Consider the following 11520-nt stretch of genomic DNA (forward strand, 5'->3'; position numbering starts at 1 on the left):
CAGCGCTGTCTAAATGCTAAGGTTAACATGCTAACATTCTCAAAATGGCAACGCTAGCATGCTGATTTTTAGCAGGTATGTTTTCCATGTTCAAAATCTTAGTTTAGCATGTTAGCATGCTAACATTTGCTAAATAGCACTAAAAGTACAACTTGGCGTTAACGGGATGTCAGTAGTTTTGCAGTTATTTAATTATAAACCAAAGAGAAATAAAAATGTGGCCCGGATGATGGCGCTAGATGAAAGTTAAAGGTGTCACCAAAGTGATTAGAATTCATGATAAACGCCTGTGTCAAAGTTTGTGGTAATGCATTTGGAAGATGTATAGAAATTTCAGTAAAAGCCAAAAATGTCAACCTGCCGGCAGTAGAGAAAAAGTCAGTGGATCACCAGTTACTAAGATTCATCCTCTGGGGAGCAGATCCATCCAATAGTTGAGATATTTCACTCTGGTGGTGAAGCAACCAACACTGTCATCCATGGAGCCATGTTGCTACCATGGCTAAAATGTATTTTATAACGTTGTAGGCTATTCAGCCTCTCTGCTTCCTTTAGGACACTTTGTGTAATACTAGCTAGCTTTAATTCCGACTTGCTCTTTGTTAACAGCTGGTACATAATGCTGAAAGTCATTTTGGTGCGTAGGCTGGACTCTCCATCACAACACCCAAACATGGAAGTAATGAACAAATATATTTATTCAATTCCAGTTTATTAAATAAAAATGATATCTGTGGAATCAAAGTTTCAAAATCAAGCTAAATTTAAAAAGCGGCAACTAGACGTTTGATCTAAGAGTTGATCAAAGTCGTCTTCACATTTTAGTAAGATGATTTTTCCATATGGAGAAGACATTGTTTACACAATAGGTGATTAAGGTATTTTTAAGACTGCATAGACACAGGCAAACTAAATCAACAATGTTGACATGCAGTAAGTATGTTCAAATTCTGCCATAATACTGACTAATGCAAAGCTTACTGCGCCTATATCCTAAGAATCATCAAATAAAATAAAAAAAAGGCTAGGTGCTCAGTTTGGCCTAATGGTATACATGTTATTATTCTTTGGTAATCTCTGCAAAATGTTCAAGTAAAATATTCAAAACATCATTGAAATACATTTTAGAGAGGATTAAAATTAAGATCTGTCTAGGTCTCATCAGGAAAGGCAGGAACACTGGTGAGAGCTGAGATGAGCCTCTCGAACACGCTGATGCCTTTCAGGAAAACATGCTCGTTCAGATACTCGTTGTGATCGTGCAGCAGAATTGGCGTCCGGTTCATTGGGGAAAAGCCGATAGCAGGGATACCCACCTAGATTCAACAAAGAAACCTATTACCGGCCACAGAACTGCAGGAGCGATATGTCATGATAAATCGTGAATAAAAAGTCTAATTGATTCCCTTTTGTCATATCCAGTTCTTATACTCACCGCTCGAATGAAACGGCTATCTGTGGCAGCTGGAAATATCTCCTTTTCCAGAGTAATGTTCCTAGAGTGGAGATATTGATATACTATTGATATTGAAGTTTTCATGATACAAGGAAAGATTCAGCACAGTCCTTTGCTAGAATTATCTGAATAATCATTTCAAAAACATATCCTAAAAGTGCTACAGCCTTTGTTAGACAGGCATGAACAAAATGTCCTATATACATTTACAGTAGAATACATATTAAATGAAAAAAGAAAACCAGCTTTTCTTCAGATACTAAGACAAGTCACTGTTGACAGGACAGACGTCGCAGTCCTTTCTAAACTAAAAGAATTACCGCCTTACAGTTGTATGCCTCAGCCAACCAGTCAAGTTGCAGTTTACATCCATGTCTGTCCAGACTCATATAATGTATGTAGTGAAGACTCTGAAGCAATTCAATAAAAAGTATTATTAACGTGGATGCTTCACACACATCTTTAACCAGCAACATAGAAGATCTATACAATCACCACAGTTTCAAGATTAGTGTTGCCAATTCAGTATCCGACCAAATGTCTCCCCTTCTGTTCCTGAGAATGCCGCTGAATAATGGCCAGAAAACTAGACAGAAGATTTTATTCTTAAGAAATCTGAGTGTTTGATTGCTCATCTACTGTAAACAGATGTAAAATTACTCAGCAAGACTCAACAGAAAATGCATATACACACTGATGAGGACTGTCGAATTAGATACACTTTTAGGTGTAGATGGAGTCTTAATTAAGTTGTTACAATGTATTATAGCTTTTACTAACTTTCATAGTGGACAGTGTCAACAGAAAATTGTGCACAAGCACAAGATCGGACATCTGCACTCTAAGGTGCAAAAGAAAAGTTGAAATCACATTCAGATGTATGGTGTACTCACATTGCCTTGCAGGCTGCACTGAAGGCGTTCCACCAAGGATCACTCTCCTCTGTACAAGTCAAGTTCTGGTTCATATGTTTCTGCAATGGATGGCGGCTAATTTAATCTCTTTGACAACAGGAACAAGGCAACAGCTATTTTATAATTGAGTGGGCGCTCACTGACCTGAGCAAATTCGTAAGTGACATCTTCTCCTGCTTCTTTACACCACTCTTTGATCTGTCTTTCAAACTCCTGGTAGGATTATAATAATGTAGAGTTAACATTGAGCTGTAGGTCATTTCACATGGATCCTGCCTGTAGATCAGATGTCTGAGTCACACACACACACACACACACACACACACACACACACACACACACACACACACACACACACACACACACACACACACACACACACACACACACACACACACACACACACAGACACACACAGACACACAGACACACACCTGTAGGTTTACTGTAGGTGGTATTCTTAGGTCAAAGCTGACATCCATTTCAGCTGGGATGACATTGTAGGCCACGCCTCCTTTGACCATGGTCATATTCACTGTGGTGACATCACCAAGAGTGAAACACTCACTGGTATTTAGCCTGAAAAACACACACAGACACACACACAGACACACACACACACACGGTGGTAAGGACATTACTGCAATTACACTGTAATTAAATCTAAAGCAGTATTGCATTTTTTGCAAGGCCAACACTGAAAATTAACTTTTAATCAAAGAAATCTACATCAAATCTGTTGTTCTTTGTAACAAAGAATTTCCGCTCATATTCATAGAGGCAATGTTCTAAAACTGGTATTTTTTACTGAGTTCATAATTTCCTGGGAATAAATAAATTACAGCCCTGTAAAATAAGCATGTCACATGTCAGCAAAACAATAACTATTTACACACACTAGCACACACACAACCTGCATAACATAATCACTATTTCATGAGTGTCACTTAATCTTTTGTGTCATTCTGTTAAATGGGTTTTAGCACAGGAGGCAGATGTACAGGGTACAGTACAGGGGTAGTCCATACATCAGGACATCCTACATTCTTAAGCTTTGAATGTGGCATTTTACCGTACACATTGTTCATTAAAACATCTCGGTAGCCATAAACAGACACAAAAGCCATTCAGAGCAACTCTTGCATAAATAGAATACTGTAGTCTAAATGACAATATGTTTACAGCCATAAAGAGATGCTTTCAGCATATAATTTGTATCTACTGTATGAAAAGCAGCATAGAGGACATTTAATACTGGGACTTCATGTAGGTAATCAAACCTTAAAGCTCACATTTGGAGAATAACTGGACCATGCAGATCCAATGTCAGTAAATATGGTTATGATTGAAGAGAAAATATGTCTCGCCATAAACATTACGTGATAAATCAATAGGGTTGGGTACCGAAACACGGTGCCAATAGGGAACCGGTGCCGACGTAAACGGTAGTAACGAGACCGAATAAGAACGAAAGTTTCGGTGCCTCATTTCGGTGCCTGACTTTACACTACACCTGACAGCATGTAACGTTAGCCTACCTTTAGCAAGCAGCTGGATTAATCACGGTTAAAATGCTGACAGCTAACGTTAAACAGTGTAAAGTGTGACTGTATTTCACTGTGGAGGACTTCAACAGCGGGATGTAACAGTCTGCTCTGCAGCGCAGCAGCTGCCGTTGTCGCAATTCATAGATATACAGTATGTTTATATGGTCGGAATTAAACAACACAGACGGTGCGTTCACTTGCAGCTGCCGTTGTCGGAATTAAACAACACAGACGGTGCGTTCACTTGCAGCTGTCATTGTCGGAATTAAACAACACAGATTCACTTAAAACTGGTAGCCTCGTGGTGCATTGACAGTAATTGTAAAATACCCTTTTCCCATCTGGGGTTCAACAGCAATTTACAGGTGAAATAAGTTATTGTTATTGTTATAGTTATTACGTTATTATTAAATCTTTAATTTTGACCATGGCCTTAGCAATAAACAAGTCACTGACTGTTGTTTACTACCCTTTATTTTTTATTTTTATTTTTTTAACTTTATTGAAAAGTACCGGTTCAGGCACCGGCACCGTTTTAAAAGTATCGATTTAGCACCGGAATCGAAAAAAAAAAAAAAAAAACGATACCCAACCCTATAAATCAAGATGAAAAACAGTTCAAGCTCACCTGTGTTTCTCCTTCTGTCTGAAGTCCAGGAAGGAGTTTATGACATGGCGCTGAGAAGTATAAGGCAGTATGGTCACTGATACTGTTCTACTTAGTCCTTGTAACAACAGGTTTTATGATGAAACAGTTGTATTAACTGGTTGCATAACATTGACACTTACCAGCTTCTCAGCAGCTGTGTTCTCCACAAACCTCGACCCATGGCCTGGACTGCCTGGGCAGTGGATTGTAATCCCTGGAAAGAGTAAATAATTCTGCTTGATTCATGTTCGATTTTATCAACCTTATCACAAATCCTTAAATGTGATAAGATGGATGGAAGTTTTTTTATTGTATGTGTTTTATACTTACACCAGGGGTTCCTCTCTCCATAAAACACAGTGAAGGCCTCGCCAGGGTTGGCCAGACCTACAGAACGCATGCAGACAGATAAAACACTTAACATTTAACATGAGTCTAGTGCATGAAGAGAACTACAAAAAGGAAAACTCTGGAGCAAAGGACAGAAGTTGATGATGTACAGATTAGCAACTAAACCACAGGAGGATTTACGAACCTCCACGAGCAGGGACTGAAATTCAGCACACATTTGCCGTTGGCTTCAAAATCAATAAGGGTCATTTGGCGGTAACATAATAACATCTAAATATTTGGTTGTCAGACTTTGACCCCAACAACCATTGCACATCCAACATCTGACTTTGTGCACATCAGAACAAATCAAATACTGGCCCTGAATCAATATCAATATGCGGACAGCTTCATTTTGGACACGTCAAACATTCGCCTAGGGATAGACAACAAACACGTTTATCAAATTACTGACATTACAGATTTCTCACAGACCTAAATGTATTCCTATTGCAATTTCTTTTTTTTATAAATTGTCTCAAAGACATCCAACCAAAATTTTAACCATCCAATTACCTCCTCCTTTATCTGGTCATACTGTAATTAATTAGGATTAACATCACAAGTAAACTCTCACAAGGAAATAAAAGCATCTCTAAAAGAATAAATAAAAGATGGTCTCCCCAGGGGTCAAGCTGCTAACTATGAGTTGCAATGTTCCCAGTTGCAGTTCCAGCTGGGGACCTTTGCTGCATCTCTCTCTACCTCATTTGCTATGCTCTCTCCACTATCTTTAATAAATGCCCCAAACTACTTTATATTTCATTTATTTTATTAAGCAAATGTAACAAATTATGGTTTTATAGATTTAAAATCTTATCACCCAGCCCTAGTTTAGTCTGTATGAATAACCCATAAGAAAGTGATAATGCCTTTTTATCTCCTTTATTTATTTATATTTTATTTCTTCTTTCTTTTGTATATGTATCTGTATGTATACAGATGCACATATGTGCGTACATGTGTCCTATATATTCATCTTATTGCATTATGTGTACAGACATATGTAGTACGATATGGAGTAAAATTATTCCCACTGTTGTTATACTTGCAAAATGATATGTGGGACCTGGGGTTGGGGGTGAAAATGCAAGAAAAAAAGGCCTTTGTGTTTATTGTAACATTTCCTGTTAAAAAAAACATTAAAAAAGGAAGGGAAAAAAAAGTGATAATGCCTGACAAGATGTCTTGATATGGGAATATGATTAATGTTGAGGATGCCACAACAATAGGTGAAGTACAGTTTTCTTCTTTGAATCCTTCATTTTACCTTGGATGGCAATAAACCAAATAGTCTTACCAAAGGGGAAAAAAAGGAGGTTTAAATGTAGTCACTTAATTTCACCAGTGACTGGTAATGTAGCATGAAGCAAATGTGTTCTTGCTACTAATAACCTGCAGTTTAATAAACTGTACCTTGCACCATGACCTAAAGTGATCATTCAATATTGGCAGGAGTGTTTTGAGGTGTCAAGATGTACAATTTTAAACAGACAACTGCCAACTAAACAGAAAACTGAATTTCCCATGGTCATAGTAGAAACTCAATAACTCCACCCAGTTTCAACTTATTAAAGTGATGGTTCGGAGTAATTTCAACCTAGGGTCCTTTGCACCATGACCTCGAGCCAAACACCCCCGAGAAGCTTTTTTCACCTGGGTCGAACATTGGGAGAGTTAGCGTAGAGTAGCGTTATCAGCTGAATAGCTTATTAGCGCAGGGGCTAATGGACCCACGTTTGTATCTCGTAAATGACCCCACTAATAATGCCCGAAATGATACCTAACTTCTACACTAGTACAAATAGGTTATGTACTCATAAAACGATGGATTGGAAAGTTTGTAAGTACACCAGAAGTTTATGAACACTTGCCTGCTCTCTTCTGCTCTCTGTTGCTTGTGCTGCTGCTGCTGCTACCTGCAGTAAGACGAGTGCTTAGGGCCGTCTACAAATTACTACACCGAAAAGAGATACAACAAAAATATGTATTAATTTAATGATTAAATAAGGTAATGTCTCCAAACTTATCTCAGTTATTACTTGTCTCCTGCTAGTTATACTACAGCACTTACTTAAAAAAAAAAAAGTTAAATTAAAAAATATTTTTGTTGCATCTCTTTTCGGTCCCTAAGCACTCGTCTTACTGCTGGCAGCAGCAACAACAGCAGAGAGCAGAAGCCAGCAGGCAAGTGTTCATAAACTTCTGGTGTACTTACAAACTTTCCAATCCATCGTTTTATGAGTACATAACCTATATGTACTACTGTAGACGTTTGGTATCATTTCGGGCATTATTAGTGGGGTTATTTACCAGATACAAACGTGGGTCCATTAGCCCCTGCGCTAAGTTATTCAGCTGATAACGCTACTCTACGCTAACTTTCCCAATGTTAGACCCAGGTGAAAAAAGCTTCTCGGGGGGGCGTTTGGCTCGAGGTCATGGAGCAAAGGACCCTAGGGTGAAATTACTCCGAACCATCACTTTAAGTAACTAAGTGACCTGCAGAGTTTGGACCCTTATTCATCACATTTTGAAACGATGATGCAAACAGTTATTTATTTACCTTCATCAAGCGCAAAGCCAATGTTTAATTTTTGGAACTCCGGATGCTTCACAAATGTTTCCATTCCCTTGTGACCTCCAACTTCTTCATCTAAAAATAAAGAAAATATATTTTAGTTGTTAATTTTCATTTGCCAAAATGCTATAAAAGGATATACAGTAGCTTGACTTCTGCTTAAGCTGTAGTAGTGTTAGTAGTAGTAGTTTTGGAGAACAGATTATATTTAAATGAAAGGCTCTGAATACCTACACAGGTGTTTTCAATTATTCTGTCTGATTAGACCTCTCCTCAGGCTGGGAATTACATGAAGTCACCAAACTCCACATACCAATAGGTGCGCTCTTAAACCCAACTCACACAGTGCTGGTTTGTGCCGGTTGTCTACTTCAATTGGGCAGGCAAAACAGCACATGTTGCTTATGCAGACATGAATTGAAGGCTTTGTGCAGTAAATAGACAAAAAGATCACACGTACCAACAGCCTTAAAAGCAATATAGACTATTAAACACATATTTAACATGGCTGTAGTGGTCAAATCTAAATGGAAAAGTACTGTATTTAACAATTCAAACAAATTGTAAAAAGATTAAAGTTCATATATCATCTCCACCCCCTGCTGCTGTTTGATTATCAGCTGATAGAGGAGGAATGCAATCAAATATCTTACCAGGAACAAACATTAAGTGCACAGTGCGCATCAGTTTCCGTCCTTCTGCCTTCAGTCTTCTGACTGCCTGGATGTACCTGCAAAGAACAAAAGAAAAGACGGCAGAGTTATGACAGAAATCAGAAATGTCTGAACTGACAGTATGCAGGTTGAGTGAGTGGGTTTTAAAAACCGGTGCTTCTCACAGAACATCATTTAAAGTGAAGATCACAACACTAGAGTACAAATCCTGTTTAATAAAACAAGTTATCAAGGCAGTTTATACCCACTGTATAGTTACACATTTCATGTCCTGTGATCCCCGGGCATAAATGTTGCCCTCTGCATCTTTGAAAGCACTGAAAGCATCGTATTTCCAATGTTCCTGGAGAAGAGATTGATATCAAATCTATTTTTTTCATGTCTATTAGAAATAATAACAGGATTGTAACGCCATGAACAGAGACAGAGTGCATACCTGGTAAACGGGTACAACATCTGTGTGGGAATTCAGTAAGATGGATTTCAAGGTCGGGTTCGTCCCTTCCCATGTCATAATCGACACAACTCTGCCTGGACAAACCTACAGGGAGAGGGAAGAGCAGATAAGGCCCACTGTTTTAGTATTACTAATGCATGTAGTGTACAGCATGTACACAAATGTTTGCTACATGAATTATATTATCATCACTGACACACACCTCAATCTTTCTCATGGGTAGATCAAGCTCATCTGCTATTCTGTCCAGGAACCGAAGAGCAGCATCTATAAATGAATAAACAGAGTAGAACCATCTGTTTAAATACTAATAATTGTATGAAACCTTCACAGGACAGTAGACAGTAAGAATTTCTGCTGCTGCTAGTTGTGTTAATACTGTTGGACTTCAGTAAGGTCACAGAAAACCAAGAATGAAAATCAAGCTCTAAATCACCAATCCATTTTGAGCCACTTTCAGGTCAGGGTGAGGGTGAGAAACGTAGCCTAAAACGTGGGGTATACTCGCCGCAGCCGAGCTGTCGAGCGCCAGTGTGATATCATGGTAGCGCCGTAAGTGTTTATACTTGCACGTGTTGGTCGTGACACTAGTTGCAGTCTTCTCCTGAAGGTGGCACTAATGAGTAAAAGCTACCGACTTTGCTATTTCTACGGACTAGAAGAAGAAGAAAAAGGTAAACAACGGCAGAACTGGCGGCAGCATTGACGTCAATGCTTCAATTTGATTCGATGACCTACTTCGTCGGATCAAGCCTTTCATTCGCCATAAAAGAACTCATCTTAACCCAGTAAGTTTACAAGAGAGACTTGCAGTCTGAGAGTCCTGGCATCCGGTTGCTCTCGAGCTCGTTCATGCTTCCTGTTTCCGCTTTGTCGCGCACTCAAAATCCTGGCGCACCAGCGAGATCTAGGTCATTTTGACGACACATTGGCGTGCGCAAGCTCGGCTACAGCGACTGTAAAACGGACTTAAAAAGGTCCTTTACCTAACTAGCTCTTACTCTTCTGGGATCCCAGATGCTCCCTGGCCAGCTGGAAGATATAGTCCCTCCACCATGCAAGGTCCTGAAAATGAACCTGAGCCAACACAAATGGCTAAGGGCTATAATGAAGAGGGAGGCCAAACTTACTGCAGACAAAACAATCTCAGCTGCCACTATGTGCAATCCCATTCTGTTGGTCAAGGCCACACTTTGTTTTGGTTGACCAGTGAAGTGAGAGCCTTGCTCAGCAGCTCAGCTTTCTTTTCAAGACTACGTGTCTTATACATAACTGGAAATATTTAATGTCTAACTGACCCAGATTAGAATTGGACTTTGATACATAATAGAACATAAGATGATACAAGTGATACAGGCAAATACAACTCACATTGGACTTAGAAGGTTTACTTTTAAACCCATCTACAAACATTTGTTTGAAGTAAAAATACTGTGAAATGGAGTGAAGCACTTTTGGGGCATTTTATTAAAACAGCTGTTTTGACTCTGATCTCCAACAAACCTGACTATCTCACCGTAGTCAGGGTCTGGGTGGACAGTTTTGAGACGGAGGTACTCTCTGAACAGACTCACAGAGAGATCCTCTCCCTCAGGAAAGCTCTTCCCGCCTCCAACAACTGGACCATCTTTGTCAGGCAGCATGGTGGGATTTATTTACTCCTCTGAGGACACACAGATAACACCATTACAAAAACAAGACATTACAAATCAAACCTAATAACCAACATGCCAGGATCAAATGAGAAAATATAGATTCAAAGATTCAAAATCCTTTATTGATCCCACAAGGGAGAATATAACTTGTCACTTTAACTTATCACTTACCTTCTAACTTTAATACCATTGCTCTTATATAGTTCATATATTGTGTTTTTCTTCTACTATTACCTATTACTTTATTTATTCTTATATTGTATTTTATTTGTATTTCTCTGTTTATCTATTTCTGTCTTTGTGTTGCTGCTGCGACATCTGAATTTAAATAAAGGCTTATCTTACATCTACTCATTGTGTCTTTTCTCTGGCAGAGTAAACCCACAGAGCAAACGCGCGGTGACGTTAACTAACGGTAGCTCCAGCTGCTGTCTCAAAGACCAGGCCAGCTGCCACCAACGTTATGTCGTCGTTACCTGCTTGTCGAAGCTAGGTGGACAAACAATGTTATGCTAAAATAACTAACGTTAGCTTGCTTTGTAACGTTAACGTTAGCTAGCTAGCTAGTTAACTTATTCGTCATTAGTTGTAGAAGAAGCTATGACTGCGTCTTAACCGCTGTGTTACTTAACGCTGTGGTAGTAAACAGGGATTAGCGCTACACGACAGCGAACAACGCAGATTTTTTTTTAGCTAACGTTAGTTATTACCACAATACTCACCCTGTCCGTCCAGTCAGGTAAGCAGCACCAGTTTGTGTTTCTTTTTTAAGCTAACGTTAGTTATTATTGCACAATACTCACCGTGTCCGTTCAGTCAGGTAAGCAGCATCAGTTTGTGTCATAGACAGGTTTGTGTCACAGTGTGTCAGCTGACCGCGGCTGACCGGGACTGTTCCTGCCCTTCAAAATAAAAGACCTGTCGTCTGTTTTGAGGCATTAACATATGAACATATCTGGAATTATGTACTTAACAAAAAAGTGTGAAATAACTGAAAACATGTCTTATATTTTAGATTCCTCAAAGTAGCCACCCTTTGCTTTTTTATTAACAAAGCACACCTGTGAAGTGAAAACCATTTCAGGTGACTACCTCATGAAGCTCATTGAGAGAACACCAAGGGTTTGCAGAGTTATCAAAAAAAAGCAAAGGGTGGCTACTTTGAAGAATCTAAAATATAAGACATTATTATTATTA

General features: G+C 39.0%; 1 protein-coding gene across 8 annotated transcripts; it reads right to left on the minus strand.

Annotated features, from left to right (window-relative positions):
* Nucleotides 1–680: 680 nt before the first annotated feature.
* Nucleotides 681–11207, minus strand: LOC114554745 (aminoacylase-1). 8 transcript variants are annotated; one of them, XM_028576753.1, is made up of 15 exons: nt 11127–11207; nt 10185–10331; nt 8871–8935; nt 8648–8752; nt 8460–8554; nt 8191–8267; nt 7523–7612; nt 4897–4953; nt 4707–4780; nt 4546–4595; nt 2805–2949; nt 2515–2583; nt 2350–2429; nt 1436–1496; nt 681–1316 (listed from the first exon to the last, which is right to left on the minus strand). In XM_028576753.1, exons 2-15 carry the CDS (start codon nt 10309–10311, stop codon nt 1152–1154), a joined length of 1260 nt encoding a protein of 419 aa, XP_028432554.1. In that variant the 5' UTR covers nt 10312–10331; nt 11127–11207; the 3' UTR covers nt 681–1151. The 8 variants fall into 8 exon arrangements, 7 of the variants coding, with proteins under 7 accessions (XP_028432554.1, XP_028432558.1, XP_028432555.1 ...); XM_028576757.1 differs by lacking the exon at nt 11127–11207 and adding an exon at nt 9670–9745 and having other exon boundaries at nt 10185–10268; XM_028576754.1 differs by lacking the exon at nt 11127–11207 and adding an exon at nt 9655–9745 and having other exon boundaries at nt 10185–10268.
* Nucleotides 11208–11520: the final 313 nt, after the last annotated feature.

The sequence above is a fragment of the Perca flavescens genome, chromosome 4, assembly GCF_004354835.1.
Source record: "Perca flavescens isolate YP-PL-M2 chromosome 4, PFLA_1.0, whole genome shotgun sequence".
NCBI lineage: Eukaryota > Metazoa > Chordata > Actinopteri > Perciformes > Percidae > Perca > Perca flavescens.